Raw genomic sequence first — 17,309 nt, 5'->3', positions numbered from 1 at the left:
TTTACATATGTATATATATATATATATATATTTATGCATACATTTCTCATGCATAACACACATATTCCCGCATGATCAATTATAATAATTTATCATGCTTTCACGTAATCATTTAACAAATAATCACGTATTAATTACCTCGGGTGATAACCAAGACCCAGTTATCACATACAATGGGATCGTTGTAACTCAGTTGTCCTATCTTGGATTATGAGTTCTATGACCGAGGATCTCTTTTTAGAACAAGTGTTCTCCATAGAGATCTCTAAGGTTTGGGATGAATTAAAAGAAACCAATGATAAAGTTGATGAATCTGTCATGTTTAACTTGTATCAGAAAATTAACTGCTTAAGCCAAAATGGGACCTCTGTTTCTAAGTACTATCATAAACTGAATTCATTATGGAAACAATTTGATGCCTTTGTCAAGCTACCCTCATGCATTTGTAATTCTTCTCAAGAGTTTTTTGAACACACCAAACTTATTAAGCTCATGCAATTTCTGATGGGTATTGATGACACATATCAACTCATCATAAGTAATATTCTCACTAATGATCCCCTTCCCTCCGTTAAAACTTCTTTTTCTTTGGTTTCAAGGGAAGAGTCTCATCGAGGGGGAAACATGTCTCAATCTAAATATGGACCTCAAAATGCTGCCTTTTCAAGTAAGACCAATGACAATAGACGTCGGCTGGGTAGAGTAAATTCCCTAAGTTGTAAACACCGTGGGGCCTCTGGACATACTATTGAGAGGTGTTTTAAGTTGATTGGGTTCCCTAGTAACTTCCAAAATCGACTGAAACCTCAAAATCAATCTTTTAAAGGTTCTATTAATAATGTTTGTGGTTCTGAATCAACATATCCTAAATCCAACTCTACTAAGTTGGGTGCCTCCAACTCCTCCTTTCCCTTTTCTAAAGACCAAATTGCTAAGATTGTTGGTCTAATTGAGCAAAATAAATGCTCCGAGGCGGCTACTGCTAATATGGCAGGTAACTTTAACTCTCTTAGGTCAAGTTGGATTATTGATTCTGGTGCAAACCAACATATGACTTACAATATTGGTTTTCTTTAAAATATTGTGGACATATCTGACCTTGATCTTAGAGTTACATATCCTAATGGAACTAAAGCTAAGATAAGGAAATTGGAGATTTTAAATTGTCTAATAATGTCACTTTACTTTATGTGTTGGTTGTCCCAGACTTCAATGTCAACTTGATGTCTGTTCATAAACTTGTTAGAGACAACAAGGTGGTTGTGGGATTTGATGAGTCTAAATGCTATGTGTAGGATTCGATACAAAGGAATGTAGTGGGGACTAGTAGTCAAGAAGGAGGTCTGTATTACTTCGATCAAAATTTGTATTGTGAGTCTAATCATAATAACTCTTAAAGCATGAATATGTCATGTTTAGTTTCTGCCCAGTTATGGCATAGTCGCCTTGGTCATCCTGCCAGTCAGGTTTTAAACGTTTTAAAGCATAGTCTCAAGATTGACAATGGAAATAGTGGCCCTTGTGAAATTTGCCATAAAAGTCAAGATCTTCTTAAAAGGTAAATTTTTAATAAAAGATTTGGGAAAGTTGAAGTTCTTTCTAGGTATTGAAATTTTAGACTGTATAAATGGAGTTTGTATGACTCAAAGAAAGTATTGTTTAGAGCTTCTTAATGAATTGGGTTATTTATGGTGCAAACCTTGCAATACACCAATGGATAAAAATTTAGTTGTGTCTAACTCTAGTAATAATAAGGATTCTCCTTTATCTGATTATACTGGATATCAAAACTTGATTGGTAAACTGATATACTTACTTGATACCAGACCAGATATTGCTTTTGCAGTTCATTATTTGAGTCAATATATGCATTCTTCTAAATAGTCTCATTTTAATCTTGCCCTTAGAGTTCTTAGATACCTAAAGTTGTGTCCCGGTAAAGGTGCTAGCTTCACCAGATCTGATCAATTTTCTTTGACAGCCTTTGTTGATGTTGATTGAGGTAAGTGCCTCTCTTCTAAACGTTCAGTTACTGGGTTTTGTTTGTTTTTAGGGAACTCTATGATATCTTGGAAAAGCAAGAAACAGAGTACTGTTTCCCGTTCTTCTGCAGAATTTGAATACAGAGCAATGGCGTCCGTTGCTTGTGATGTTTTATGGGTTCTAAAAATTCAAAATGATTTAAATATTTCAGAATTATTACATGTTTCAGTGTTCTGTTATAATAAATCTGCAATACAAATTGCTAATAACCTAGTTTTTCATGAACGTATTAAACACATTGAAATATATGTCCATCAAATTAGAGATAACATCAGTAAAGGTTTGATAAAGATTGTTAAAATTGTATCTTCTCAACAACATGACGATATCTTTACAAAAGCTCTTGGTATAAATCATCATAATTACTTGTGTTCTAAATTACAAATGATTGATTTATTCAAAAGTAAAGATTGAGGGATGATGTTAAAATATATAATATTTTACAGTCTTAACTTTTGTTTCTTGTTTTACTTTCGAGGGACTATTTCTATAAAGGATTAAAAGTCTAAAATCTGAAGATCTAAAGAGGAGGATCGTGCCTCACTATTTGGGAAACATCGAGGGTAGCGGAGCAAGTGGTCAAAGAGTTGAAGGACTATTATCGTCATTTCTCAAATCATATTTATAGGAGTTTGGAAGCTATTTTCGTTCATAATTCCAGTTTCATATTTCAAATCTAATTGCTTTCTCTCTCTATCTTTTGTAGTTTCTTAGATGATTAAGTTGTGATTCTTACGTAGTTAGAGTTGTTTGTTCATTTGTTAGTTGTATTGTGAATAAACTTTTATGAATGTAATGTTTAAGATTTGAACATTTATATGTATAAAAGAAATAACCAATGATATTTAAAGTGACATTATAAGATTTGTATATTCTCAAACCTTGTGTTTGCTGTTATTTTAATCATTCCATATTGATGAGAGAATGTTAGATTGGAGAATGAAGGTAACTATAAGAAATAAAGAAGGTGTGCTTTATATAAATTTGAAATGTGGTGAGTTTGGTAATCCCACATTAGTGAGAAAATGAAATTTTATGAACCATGTGAGTATATATTGACAAGAGGAGAGAATGCTTATTTCTAGCAACTCATAGGGTTGGCTAATTTTAGTCGAACCATTTTTTTGGAAGAAAGAATCTTCAAACCCGTAACAACAATAGTAATATGGTTGTGTGACATGTCGTTTGAGTTCTAAATAGCATAACAACAAATTATCACCGATACATCTTAAACTCTTCGTAACAACATATGGTTATCAATATATGATATGAACCACTTATAAAAATACATTCTTCATTTTAATTTGTATCTCATTAGTTTTTAACTAAAGACTTACTTTTTATGTTAATTGGACATATACTTTTTTAAAATATTTATCACTACTGCATAATGTGTGGGACCTACACTTGCTTGTATTAAATACAAACCATATGGACTAAATCTACATAATTCAAATCAACCGCCTTTATAGTTTATAGCCCCGTGTCGGCTATGTTTGGGATTAAATCTACATAATTCAAATTAAATTACTATTTATTAAACCCTAAACCAGTAATTTAAAAAATAAGCGGGAAAAAGATCGCTTGTCACAAACATTCTTGTTTCAATTATGTCCCACCAATAACATGAAGATGTATCATATTTTTAGTTAATATAAATTTATTTAATATATGTTCATACTCTCTCTCTCTCTCTCTCTCACACACACACACACACACACATGATGTATCATGTACTCACATGGTTGGTGGACATAAATGAGACTTAAGGAGTGTCTGGTTATGCTAATTTGGTGGAATTGGAATCCTTCAAAGGAATTTGACTTTGAAGAAATTTGATGGAATTTGACTACGCATTTGGTTGGTATATATTGAAACAAATCAGAACTAGTTGGTAGGTCCGGTGGCGAGGTGAGGTAAGGGTGTTGTGGGTGTGTGTAGGGGTGGGGGTGGCAGTTGTGACTTAGACAATAATGGCATGATGGTCGAAGATGGGTTGGGGTTAGGAATTGGGATAAGGAAAGTAGTGGGGGGGTTTAAGGGTGGGGGCATGACGATGACAATAGTAACATTGTCATGGTTAGGGTAGAGGTGGTGGTGTTTGTTAAGTTGGATGCAAAGGAATGGAATTAAATTCCTTTATTTATGTCAAAAAATGATAAATTCATTAATTTGTGAAATTTAATAAAATTTAAGGATTGTTGCATTTTTAATATGTTAACCAACGAAACACATCTTAGGACGCGTTTGGTTTGCAGGAATGGAATGGAATTGGGGGATTTGGATTTAAAATCCATTCCAATCTTGTGTTTGGTTTGCCAAATTGTTAGGATTTGAAATCCTGGGATTTCATTAAAATCCATTAGACGCGGGATTTGGAAATCCTTTGCAAAGGGGCGGGATTTGAAATCCAAATCCTATCTTATCCTCCCATCGCTTCCTCCCKCTTCCTTCACCCAGCTTCCCTCCCATCGCTTCCCTCCCATCRTTGTGCCCTMATCGGTCGTCCTCACCAYGGTGCTCCCTTCCCGTCCCCTCRCGAAGCTGCCCTAACCCACCGATAAACCCTTCCTCTTCGCCGCCTTCTCCCATCAGTCAGGTAAATCCCTTTTCTCCTTTTGTAGTATTTTATTGATGCTTTTACATTTTGTGTTTGAATACCCTTTTTAATAGCAACTATTTTGACAGATTATCCTACATAGGAATATATGAATTAGGTTAAATCCTTTGGTATAATACAWTCTTTCAATCTACGTCTATCTCTACCTTTCTTAAAAATCCTCTTTGTACAAGTCTCATCTAATAATAGGTGTATCCGAAGATGAATGATTGATGTATATGCACAGAATGTCTGCTATTGAAATGGAAATGGCAAGCTGTACAAAATGAAAATAAGAAAAATTAGAAAAAAAGAACCAAATCCATTGGGAACAGAGAAAGGAGTCGGGAAGACCATTAGAGTGAATTGTGAATTGCTCATTTAAGAATCTAAAGTTTCTAGCATAGCGCACAATAAAAGATGATCTTTTCTTCCATAAAGCCAAATGGTTCAGAATTTCCATTTGTAAAGAAACAAATAGCTTGAAAGCAAAAAAGCACCTCGATGTGCAATATCCATTGTGTTCTAGTACCCAGCCTCCCACCAAAAGAATTTTGTGATGTAAACAAACATCAACACAGTATTTACAGCTTCACCTACTCTTTTCCTTACCTAATCTCTCACCAACCTAACCACTTGGCATCTTCTTTTTCATTGGATGGTTTTCAACTTTCAATTCAGATGTCTGTTTATTTTGCTTTTAATTTCTCTTTGCATCCATTGTCTTTTTTTCATATTTATATGCTCTCCTTTTCTCCAAAAGGCAATTAACAGTACCCTTTTAGGTTAATTTCAGACATGGTTTTAATGGAGTCAGACATGTACCCTCTTAGGTTAATTTCAAACATGGTTTTCATGCATAAGCAATTGACTACTCCCTTTTAGTTTATGAAAAGTTCATATTGTTTATGCTTCTGGTGCTTGATTGTAGATCGTTCTTGATGCTTATGTATGAAACAAAGATATCTGTTATGCCCAACTTGCACCAGTAATGATATGGGGCTTTCATATGCTACGCTACCTAAAATTCATAGAACTGCTAACAGTCGTGTGTCCCAGTATTGACATACTTTTTTCTTCATAATATTGTGAGCACATCATATCTATTCACATGAGGTGGGATGTTATTATCTTTCTCTGTAGGGTTCTGGTTCTTATGTATTGATGTCTCTGTTTTTGCATTTCTATCTCTATATTTGATTGTTGTTGGGAATGTGGTAATCAACTTATGAAAGCAGCACTTTTTTAGCATCAATTAATTCATGTATAACCGTATATGACTAGTTCATTGGAATTACCTAGAGAAATAGCCAACAGAAGACAGGCTTTATAACAACTCATTTGCTTGCTCGACTTGATTTTAAGCTTTGTAAATGGCCAGTTCATTGGAATTATTCTTGATGAATTTGTTGTTAATAACTTTCAGTCAGTTCTGTTGTCCATTGAGGGGAAATTGGATGTGCAGAGGAATAAATTGATGAGCAAAAAGGAGGGGTTTTTGCCAAATATGGAGTTTGAACAAGACCCTGTTCAGATTCTTGATGCATTGATGCCTCTATATTTGAATAATCAAATCTTGAGGGCATTACAAGAGTCATTAGCAAGTGAGCTTGCTGCTAGGATGAATGTAATGAACAACGCTATTGATAACGCGATTGATTTGAAGAAGACTCTTTCGAATGCTTATAATCGCCAACGACAGTCTAAGATTACTAGTGAAATACTCGAGATTGAATTGTATTGCTTCCTTTTATTGAACTCATGAAAACATTTTTATACTAGTATTTGAATTGGAAATTTGGAATGTTTAGAACCCATAAAGAGGTTTTCCATTGTTTGAATTCAAATGTTGTTTTGGATCGTTGCTTTCTTGATTTTCTTTAAACGAGTTAGAACAAGTTTGGCACGGTGGAATAAGGTAGGGAATGAAAATGGTGATTCCATTTGGATGAAAAGATGATGTTTGTTTGACACTATGGGATGAGAGGAGACTTTACCTCATGAATCACAGTCATTCAAATCGTCATTTATTCATTTTCCGTGCCTATTGTCCCTTCAATTGTTCAATGGAGTGGATATTGTTTCATCTTTCAGTGGATAAATGTGTGGTTTTGGAATAACAATTTGGTAGTTAGATATGTATTTTGGATTAACAAGTTTGGTGGTTAAATATGTATTTTCGATTAACATGTTTGTTGATTAAATATGCATTTTGGATGAAAAAGTTTGATTGTTAAATATGTATTTTGGATTAATAGGATTGATGGTTAAATAGGTAGTTTTGAGAAATGAAAGAGATTTGATTACTAAAATAATTAAAACCAAACATGATTTATAAAGGAATGAATTTCAAATCCAATCCAAATCCTGTAAACCAAACACAGGAATGGATTTTAAATCCAATCCAATCCAAAYCCCATGAAATCCAAATCCCTCCTTGGAATCCAAATCCCCCAGAAACATTCCTGCAAACCAAACGCAACCTTAGGATTTTGTGATGTAGATTTTTATATCCCAACAACCCAGGGGTGATTTTGTTAATATATTCCAAATCAAGGGGTGCATGCTCTTGCTATAACTTTCCCATCTTATCCCCCTGTAGTTTGTTTGTTGGATTAGAGTGCAGAAATGACCACCTCACTCCCCTTCTCCCTTTTGTCTCCTACACCTATCAAATCCTCCTCCTCACCACCACCACCACCGCTACCACCACCACCACCACACCACCACCACCACCACAACCACCCCACCATAACTAACAACCACTCCTTCAAACCCTTGACAAGAAGAGGAGCCATTGGTTTTGGACTGTGTCTCAAGTTTCTTGATTCTGTTCAACCAGCCTCCGCCGCGCCAGAATCCATGACCGCCACACCGTGTGAGTTCACGGTGGCTGATTCAGGACTTGCCTTTTGTGATAAACTTGTGGGTTATGGGCCTCAACCTCAGAAAGGTCAACTCATCAAGGTCAATCTCCTTCCTTTCAGTTACACCATCCTCAATTCAACTTCTCACCTGCTTATTCAATTCGCTGATACAGGCACATTATGTCGGCAAACTCGAAAACGGGAAGGTCTTCGATAGCAGCTACAATCGAGGGAAACCCCTCACATTCCGTGTCGGCGTTGGTGAGGTACCAAAACCAAATAACACTTACCGTCTCTTACCTGATACCTAAACACATATTTACCTCTTACCTGACAAGAGTCACCGACTCATATACTATGTTTGATGACTGAGAATCTTACTTAGTAAACGAACGAGACGATAACAGTAAGCACTTACTCAGTTTGTGTCGATAACAGGTGATTAAAGGATGGGATGAGGGTATTCTAGGTGGGAATGGAGTTCCTCCAATGCTTGCTGGTATGAAACTAATGTGATTACACATACCCATCTTCTTTCCATTCCGTTTTTGATTGATTAATCGATGAAATTAGGAGGAAAACGGACGTTGAAGCTTCCTCCACAACTCGGATATGGCATGCGAGGAGCTGGTTGTAAAGGAGGTAAACAGACTTTAAAACCAAAACCCACAAAAAAGAACAATCAAAACCAATGTATCTGATCATGTTTCAATGGTAAACGTTTGCAGGTTCTTGCCTCATTCCACCAGATTCGGTTCTGTTGTTTGATGTCGAGTTCATCGGCAAGGCATGAGCATGAAATCAAGACAAAAAAAAAACATGGATTGTTGTTACATCTACCAATTCAGGTTGCTACATGGACCAAATTTGATGTAACAGTTTATAAGTTTTAAATAAGACATTTTTGGACATCCTAACAAGTTTTTTATGACATTTTTTTAAAATAAAAACGTCCTATTTAAAAATCATGTAATACAAAGTAGCAGGTACCATTTCAGAGATTCAATCCTACTTGAAAACCCGAACTCGACTCAACTAACAAAATGTGTAGTATCACACAATAATAGGCATACTAAAAAACCCAATCACAACAGGAAGATCTATAGACATTTTCACAATCAGAAACTCAGCAATTGTTGTTGTTCTTGTATCAAATCTTCACAAAAGCCTGCTGAGTGACTTGATCACCAACTTCAAATTCTTTCTCGTAGCTTCATCGCCCGTAAATCCCAAAATATCGGAACTTATACTCTGAAAAAGTGTAAATGTTATCAGGGAAACAGAGCAGAAAGAAAAAAAAAAAGTGAAGAATGAGCTTGCAAGCAAACCTCAATATTCTTCAAAGTGAATACAAGGGTGTATATTGACTTCTGAATCAACTCGGTGTTTTCGGGCGTCATAATTGACGAATGTACCCTTCTGCCAATTGACAAATACATTTCCCCGTTAGGAGCCTATATTTCATAAAATATTCAATCGAACACGGGTATGATTTACCTCAAATCCTCTGATGCTTGAGTCAGACTTTTGGTTAAACTTTCAACTTCCTGCAGCAAACCACTATCACGAACCTCAGCCAGCAACGGTTGAACATCCTCGGCCATGGCCTGGATCTGAGAAACGTAAAAGGGAAAGTTGGTTCACGAAAATACATTGCAACTCCATTGTTGAACACGGTTATAGTCATGACAAGACATATATGCACCCAAACGAGCCCAGTATATCCCATCTGGAGTTGGGGTCTCTATCCTAACATAGTAGAATGTCTATTCCAGTGAAGACAAAGCATGTGAAAGAAGAAATACAGATATGCTAAAATTTGAAAAGCTAGATACGAGTAAGCAATAGCAATACAAATAGAAAGAAAGAAACACAAATATGCTAAATTGTGAGGAACAACAATAATGATCTTTAATTGCACATATTAAGCTTTCATAAATCAAAACCACATGCAGCAAACACCTAAATAGGATTCTTTATATAAATTAAATCAAATGTCATTCACCACGATAACTTGTGCAGGTCGAGTCGAAATGTGAGTTTCCAAGCTTGCATGCAGTCAAATGACTATTTTACCTTTTAAGCTTTCTAAAAAAACTATTTACGTCACATTATCATACACCTTGAATACATTATTCTTGTGATAGACGATAACTGAAATTTTTTCTCAACATATATGACAATGGTGAAGCATAATAAACTCAAGAAAAACACACACTAAACAAGGTACCATCATCAACAAAGTGATCTCTCACTTCTACTTGGTTCATTCATGGCATCATCTCCTTGAGATCATATTTTGAACACAACAGTTTCCTCCTTAAACCCATCGTTCACCTCATTGAGTCACTTTTTGTGATATTGACGGCTAATGTGTTATATTTGAAACTGTTATGGATTTTTGATACATTCATTGACACAATTACTCAGAAAGGAATGGAATAATCCCTCCAAGCTGAGAAAAAGCCGATTTATGAAAGTTACTGAATCTGGCTTTAATTTTCTGAAACCGATTGGTTGCTAATGGAAGTAAGTGTTATGAGGCTGAAAGGGACTCGAAGCAAGGATTATTAGAACTGTGGAGGCCAGAACTACAAATGGGTAAGCTATAAATGGGAAATATGGCTAGGAAAGCATGCTCATTCTTTTTCCCAAGATTTTTATCCTAGTTACATTAGGAGGGGCAGGTCCAAATGAGAACTATATAGATTTTGAGGACCAAGAACCTACCTATTTCATGTAGTATTTATAATGAATATCCCTGAATAAGCATGAATATGTATCATGATATTTATTATGAATAATATATGAAATAGGTGGGGGATTCCCCAGTTCTCAAAATATTTATGGTTCTCATTTGAACTTGCCCACCACTAGGATTACCCCATGTGATACCATAAATATAAGCTTACTATACAAATTGAACCGCATATGACACTTTCTATCATCATAATGAATCCCAACATAAAACACGATATGAACATACAAGACTTCAAAGCTGACATAAATCCGTTGCAAAACCATAGTCAAAGCTAGATAGTTAAAATCCCACTTCTAAAGGGCTCGAAGCTCTTTTTTCTTTTTTTCTTCACTTTTCTGATTTAAAGTAATTTAGTTTCCATGAGGAAGAAGATATGTTACCAGGTCACAAGCTTACAACTGAAAAATCTGTTAATCTGAATTCGAGCATTTGCATGAAGCTTCTAAAACTTCATCACAAGATGTGCTTTATTTCTTTATACCAAACTCTCTAGACCTTGCTTTTTCTTATAGTAACCTAAAGATGCATACATATACCTCTCCAGATATCCAAAACAGTGGATATTGATCAAGATTCTAAAACTCCTGAAAATGACAAAAAGAAATGAAAAACCTGTGGACCAAACTTAAGGTTACTAATTTTAAGGGGTGATTATAAGGCAAATAGAAGTATATTTATGTGTTTGCATTTTTTTTCTCTATACTTTAAGGCCATCATAACAAATGTAATGCTATTTAAATACATTCATCTTATGGAATTGAGGACACTAAGGCCATGTTTGGCATCCATAAGCTATCTTATTTTTAGAGCTTGTTGAAAAACCCTCGTTTGGTTAGCCATAAGCTATCGTTTCAATAAGCCACAAGGGCTTTTTCCACTTTTTTTTTTTAATCACGCCCTTATATTTTTCCGGCTATTTCTTCAACATATCCTTTTTAAGTTATTTTACATAGCCATCTAGCTTATCAGCTAGCTTAACCATTCAGCCAACAACTAGCTTATTAGTTAGTTTGCCAAACATAGACCCTAAAGTGAAAGATAACGATGGTCATAGACTCGAATTTGAGATCCTCTTGCTCAAATAACCAGATAAAAATAAACAACAACATACTAAATTCATCAAGAAATGGGTAGTAAAATGGGCAAAATCACACCTTCAAAAGCAATGGTCTTGCTTCTTCGATAACAGATGAAGCTCGTTCAGCCAATGCATAAGTGTTAGCAACTCCAATTTGTTCTACTTCCCTTCCAAGGCGAGTAAAAATCCCAACTAATGCATCCAAGCTTACACCTTGATATCCTCTCAGCTTTTCTCTATCACACAAAATCACACCTTCTTTCACACAATCTGGATCCAAAGGCCCAACTGAAGGTGTTGGAATTGGATCTCGAGGTGTAATATCGATCATGGTTTCCATTAAAAGACCAGATTGATTCACCTCAATCAATGAATTTCTGGGTATAATCGTTTTATCATCTTCAACCTACATTGCAAACATACTTGAACAATTTCATAATGAAGAACTAAATAAGATGAAGGAACTTTGAAACTAACCTCTACAACAGCTTCAATACTTCTCAAAGAAGGATTAACACGAATAACGTTACCAACAGTGACTCCTCTGATCCGCACTTGGGTTCCAGTGGAAATCCCACAAGCCTGAGAAAATTCAAAGACGGCAACATATTTTCTGAACCTAGACTTCAATTGAAAAGCTCGTAACCAGACCAAACTAAGTGCAAGTAACGCAGTGCCAGAAACCAAAAACAATCCAACCCCGCCTTCCCAAATGCTCCTCCTACCGAACCCAAAATCGCTGAGTGGGCGCAACGTTTGTTTCCAGAGAGTCTGAGGAACATCGAGAGCAACGGCAAGTGGGTTCTTCTTATTGCTTTCTAAAGACGACGACGATGAGGGTTGTTGGGTGTTTTCGGTATCTTGAGACGCAGCTTTTACAGTAAGTGGGTGCCTTTTTGGGGATATTGATGGTGGTAATGTATTTAGGGCAATAAAACGGGATTTGGGAGAGACCCATTGTGCAGCTAGCATCGTTGGGCAAATTGGAATGTTTCCTGTAACATTCGCAACCATTTTTATTCAATGATCAAAAGAAATGGGAGAGAATTGAGGTTGAAGAGAAGGGAGTAGGGGATAGAAGAGAGAAATTAGAGCAATTGTATTTCTGGATACTCTTCCTACACTCTTCCCCCATCATGTCACCACTAACAACCCAACAAACAATATTTCAATTGTACCCCTCCTACTTATTACAAAAGACAATACTTCCCTCTTTATTCATATAAAGTATGATTATAACTCATAAGTATTAGGATAGTTTGATTGCATCTGAATGATGTTGTTAGGATAGTTTGATTGCATCTGAATGATGTTGTTAGGATAGTTTGATTATAGTTCATAAGTATTAGGATAGTTTGATTGCATCTGAATGATGTTGTTAGGATAGTTTGATTGCATCTGAATKATKKTKTTAGGATAGTTTGATTATAGYTCRTAAGTATTAGGATAGTTTGATTGCATCTGAATGAAGTTGTTTAGATTCTACTTTGATTTGACAGAGATGAATCTTGTTTGATAAAATTTAACAAACTCAAAATATGTCCAACCCTCTTCAAATTGCTCATTTTATAGGACATCAACATGCCATTCAATGATATCTTATTTCCACAATTATCCCTCTATTCAAGAAGTCGTTTCCTCATGAATTAAACCACCTTAGTTCATTATTTATCCTACTCTTTCACATGTTCATAATCATTGATTCTTTTTTGTATCTTTTGAAGCATCAAGATGTAGCCATACAAATAACAGATGAATGTAGATAGTAAGAAGAGGAAAGCAAGGGACTGGCTGTCGAGCAACAATTAACAACATCGATTTTACCAACAAAAATTTGAAGATTGAACAACAATAGCAATGTCAATATGTTGTAATGTTGCTCCCAATTTACACTCTTCAGTCTGTTCTTATTGCTTTGTTCTTGATTTGCCCTACTGTCATTGTCACTGTTGTTACTTCACTTTGCTTCGGTACAGAAGAAAACATTTAAGGATGAAGTTAGATGAGAGATTTTTAAACAGGATTAAAGATTATAGGGTAAAACTATCGATCAAGAAATCGGATTACTTGAAAATTGTGTGAGATCACTTTCCGTATTGATATTTCGACCCTATGTCTGGGTTTCACGAAATTCAATATATGATAAGACTCAAGAGCACTATCGTTTTTAGGCACAAAATGAAAGCAAGTTTACTGGAGAGTATAGCAAGATTTGTTCAAAAAATGTGTCTAAAAACATAAGTGTAAATTGTATTTATACTAACTACATAAGGAAAAATAACTGAAATGGTAATCAAGGTTCATTATTAGGAGTAATGGACAGTTACAACCATTTCGCTAAGATCATGTGTTGGCATTAACTGCACAATAACTGTTTATGCACGTGCACCAAGTCCGGATACGTTTCTCCATTACATTCCAACACCAAAATTCTGAAGAGCTTTTGGGGCGTTGCCCCAAACCGCCAAGGGATCTGCCCCTTGGACCCCGCAAGGGGCACAACCCCTTGACCCCTGCCATTTCATCGTGTTCGAGATCAAACTTGCCTTATATACAAGTGTGCACTCCGCACTTCCTGACTTGTATTAGAACACAATATGAAACCCCATATCACTCGTGTTACTTCCAATTACACTCAAATGGTCGGTGACACTAAAATCACCAACAATCCTCCCCCATTTTAGTGTAATCCATGAAATAATATCTTAAATTTGAACAAACCAAACTTGCACATAAATGAAAATATTGAATCGGTTGAATTTCCATATTAGTACTTTACACGTTCCAAATATTCGAGAATCAAGGTGTCCACTCATTTGAATACCTGAAGATAAAATACATTCAAGTTTACTATACTCGTCTAGTAAAGTAAACATAACAAAATTATAAGTCGTGTCTCCTAATCCTCTCATGATTGTATAAAGGCCAAGTCCCCAATCTTTTGAAATGCGGTTGCACTTCATAATCACATAGGTAAATTCATTTACTTCGTGTACCTGCAAATACACTTTATCAAAGGAATTATTAAAAAGATAATCTTCAACCTACCCACTACAGTATCGAACACATACCTGGGTTGATTCAAACCGTGTTCCAATTTATAAGTGTGAGCTTTCCTCATTGAATTCAGCTTCTAATGTCATATTAAAAGGGAATTGGGTGTCTCAACATTATAAATTTATAAGGACTTTAATTCCATCCCGATTGTAGACTTGTGCACTAAGTCTCCTATCAAACCTTTAGTTAAATGATCTGCCAAGTTTTGTTATATTCCAACAAACTTGACAAAGATTACACCATTCATGATTAGTTCTCTAATGATACTATGTCTAACACCTAAGTGTCTAGACTTCCCATTGTAAATTTGGCTATAAGTCTTAGCCAACGTGGTTACACTATCACAATGGATAGAAATAGGTGCAATCGGATTTTGCCATAATGGAACCTCATAAATTAGATTCTTTAGCCACTCTGCCTCTTTACCGGCAGCATCTAATGCAACAAACTCAGATTCCATTGTAGAGTTTGTGATACAGGTTTGTTTCTTGGATGCCCAAGAAATGGAACCTCATGTAGGCAAAAATACCGAACAATTAGTTGAGGAATGATCCTCCATGTTGGATATCCAACTTGCATCTGAATAACCTTCTAGAACCGAAGGGTATCCCAAATAACTCAAACCATAATCCATGGTTCCTTTAAGATATTTGAATACTCTTTGAACCGCTTGCCAATGTTGAATACTAGACCGGCTCAACCGTCCTACGACATATGCTATATCGGGTCTGGTGCTCGTCATGGCATACATCAAGCTACCAATAACCTTAGAGTACACTAGTTGTGAAATAGAGGTTCCCGTATTTGACATTAATTTCACACTAGGGTTCATAGGAGTGGTCACGGGAGAACAATCACTATGATTGAACTTCTTGAGAATTTTCTCAATATAATGTGATTGTTTCATAACGATCCCTTTATTAACCCGTTTAATCCTTATTCCAAGGACTACATCAGCCTCTCACAAGTCTCATTGAAAACTTAGATGACAACAATTTCTTACTTTCATTTACCCGATTTTGGTCAGTCCCAAAAATCAATATGTCATCTACATACAAACAATCACAACTGCACCTGTAGCATTAAATCTAATATATACACATTTGTCATATTGATTTGAAGTTAAACCAAATGATAAAATAACTTCATCAAACTTTTGATGCCATCATTTAGGTGCTTGTTTCAGCCCGTATAAGGATTTTACCAATTTATATACCTTATGTTCGTTTTCAGGTATAACGTAACCTTCTAGTTGTTTCATGTAAACTTCCTCATGAAGATCACCATTTAAAAAGGTTGATTTAACATTCATTCGATGGATGACCAAATTGTATTGCCGCTAAGGCTATTAACAATCTAATAGTCGAAATTCGTGCTATTGGAGCATATTATCAAAATAGTCAAAACCGGGTTTTTGTCTAAACCCTTGAATGACTAGTCGGTCCTTGAATTCTTCAATTTTCCAATCAACATTCATCTTTTTTGAAGATCTATTTGCATCCCAATGGTTTAGAACCTAGAGACAAATCTGATAACACCCAAGTGTTATTCTCAAGAATTGATGATATTTCATAATAAATTGCATCCTTCCAAAATACGGCATCTCGAGACTCCATGGCTTCTTGGAAAGTTTTTGGTTCATCCACAATATTTTAACAATAAGAATATTGAAGCCCAAGCGCATCCCTTTAACCTTCCACCAAATACAATTGCAAATTTGGACCGAAATTTTTGGCAATTCGGCCTCGTTTGCTTCTCCGGGCCTGCTGTGTCTCCGGACTGGAAACACCATCCAATTTTTCTGGATTTTGCACTTTAGTAGTGCTAGGAATCAGTTCATTAGGCCTTTGTATTGATGAAAATCGCATTTCATAAAAAATCGCATCTCACGATTCGATAACGGTATTTATCGACACCGAGTCATTAGGTTCTATTACATATAACCTATAAGCCTTGGAATTTTTTGCATATCCAATTAATATACAATCGATTCCACGTTCACCCAAAAATTTCTTTTTGGGTTCAGATGGTTTTACAACAACCCAACAACCCCATATTCGAAAATAACTCAAATTTGGAGTTTTCTTGAACCAAAGTTCATATGGGGTTGTTTTGTTCAGTTTATTTGGAAATCTATTCAATACGTAACAGGCTGTTAACATGGCCTCTCCCCAAAATCTCTCACTCAATCCAAGTAGGAGAGCATCGAGTTTACCATCTCCTTCAGAACTAAATTTTTATGTTCGGAAGTTCCATTTTGTTGAGGTGTGTATGGTGATGTTGTCTCATGGATTATACCAACTGATTGGAAGTATTGGGGATTCAAATATTCTCCTCATCAATCAGTTCTAAGATATTTAATTGAACAATACAATTGTAATTCAACCTCGGTTTTGTAAATTTTAAACTTTTCCAAAGCTTCGTCTTTGGTATGCAAAAGATATACATAGCAAAACCGAGTGTTGTCATCAATAAATGTGACAATATATTTCTTGTTTCCCAAAGGAGTGGATTGGAAATTACATAGATCATTGTGAACAAGTTCCAAAACAGTTGAATTTCTTTTAATATTCGAAAAAGGCTGTTTTGTAACTTTTGTAAGCAAACAAGTTTTGCATTTTTCTGCATTAATATCAAAGGCTGGAATAAATTCATCTTTTGACATTTCATGCATTCTTCTAAAATTTATATGACCTAATCTAGCATGCCAAATCGTTGAATCATTTTTAGAAGAAGACGATGACGATAAAAACGCAGAATTATTAGAACTTGAAATTTGATTCACCACATTTAAACGAAACATTTTTATTATAAAAACAACCAAATCCAACAAAACTACCATATCGTGATAGGATATACTTATCCGCTTTATAAACTTGTTTATAACCAAAACACAAACAACCA

General features: G+C 35.4%; 3 protein-coding genes across 3 annotated transcripts; 2 read left to right on the top strand and 1 right to left on the bottom strand.

Moving 5' to 3' along the window:
* The first annotated feature begins 987 nt into the window (after positions 1 to 987).
* Positions 988 to 6,407, top strand: LOC112512849 (ATP synthase subunit gamma, chloroplastic-like). The gene is made up of 3 exons (XM_025118986.1): positions 988 to 994; positions 2,054 to 2,160; positions 6,069 to 6,407. Exons 1-3 carry the CDS (start codon positions 988 to 990, stop codon positions 6,405 to 6,407), a joined length of 453 nt encoding a protein of 150 aa, XP_024974754.1.
* Positions 6,408 to 7,251: 844 nt separating this feature from the next.
* On the top strand, positions 7,252 to 8,426 carry LOC112512424 (peptidyl-prolyl cis-trans isomerase FKBP13, chloroplastic-like). Its single transcript, XM_025118376.1, has 5 exons — positions 7,252 to 7,609; positions 7,683 to 7,775; positions 7,948 to 8,008; positions 8,083 to 8,151; positions 8,238 to 8,426. The coding sequence occupies exons 1-5, from the start codon at positions 7,271 to 7,273 to the stop codon at positions 8,300 to 8,302; spliced, it is 627 nt and encodes a 208-aa protein (XP_024974144.1). The 5' UTR covers positions 7,252 to 7,270; the 3' UTR covers positions 8,303 to 8,426.
* Positions 8,427 to 8,442: 16 nt separating this feature from the next.
* LOC112512423 (protein TRIGALACTOSYLDIACYLGLYCEROL 2, chloroplastic) lies at positions 8,443 to 12,458 on the bottom strand. Its single transcript, XM_025118374.1, has 5 exons — positions 11,826 to 12,458; positions 11,425 to 11,754; positions 9,007 to 9,122; positions 8,838 to 8,928; positions 8,443 to 8,760 (listed from the first exon to the last, which is right to left on the bottom strand). The coding sequence occupies exons 1-5, from the start codon at positions 12,360 to 12,362 to the stop codon at positions 8,668 to 8,670; spliced, it is 1,167 nt and encodes a 388-aa protein (XP_024974142.1). The 5' UTR covers positions 12,363 to 12,458; the 3' UTR covers positions 8,443 to 8,667.
* Positions 12,459 to 17,309: the final 4,851 nt, after the last annotated feature.

This window comes from Cynara cardunculus, assembly GCF_001531365.2.
Source record: "Cynara cardunculus var. scolymus isolate 2C chromosome LG 5, CcrdV1, whole genome shotgun sequence".
Classification (NCBI taxonomy): Eukaryota; Viridiplantae; Streptophyta; class Magnoliopsida; order Asterales; family Asteraceae; genus Cynara; species Cynara cardunculus.
The sequence above is the reverse complement of the archived record's forward strand: the minus strand, read 5'-3'. Positions and strand labels throughout refer to the sequence as shown.

What these genes read in the sequence shown, in the direction of transcription:
- LOC112512423 (XM_025118374.1), bottom strand. Translation starts at nt 12,362, where the DNA reads ATGGTTGCGAATGTTACAGGAAACATTCCAATTTGCCCAACGATGCTA. An exon ending in GTATTGAAGCTGTTGTAGAG is followed by an intron (nt 11,755 to 11,825) that starts GTTAGTTTCAAA and finishes TTTGCAATGTAG; the next exon opens with GTTGAAGATGATAAAACGAT. An exon ending in TCACTTTGAAGAATATTGAG is followed by an intron (nt 8,761 to 8,837) that starts GTTTGCTTGCAA and finishes ACACTTTTTCAG; the next exon opens with AGTATAAGTTCCGATATTTT.
- LOC112512424 (XM_025118376.1), top strand. Translation starts at nt 7,271, where the DNA reads ATGACCACCTCACTCCCCTTCTCCCTTTTGTCTCCTACACCTATCAAA. An exon ending in AGAAAGGTCAACTCATCAAG is followed by an intron (nt 7,610 to 7,682) that starts GTCAATCTCCTT and finishes TCGCTGATACAG; the next exon opens with GCACATTATGTCGGCAAACT. An exon ending in AGGAGCTGGTTGTAAAGGAG is followed by an intron (nt 8,152 to 8,237) that starts GTAAACAGACTT and finishes AAACGTTTGCAG; the next exon opens with GTTCTTGCCTCATTCCACCA.
- LOC112512849 (XM_025118986.1), top strand. An exon ending in TTGCTTGTGATGTTTTATGG is followed by an intron (nt 2,161 to 6,068) that starts GTTCTAAAAATT and finishes AATAACTTTCAG; the next exon opens with TCAGTTCTGTTGTCCATTGA.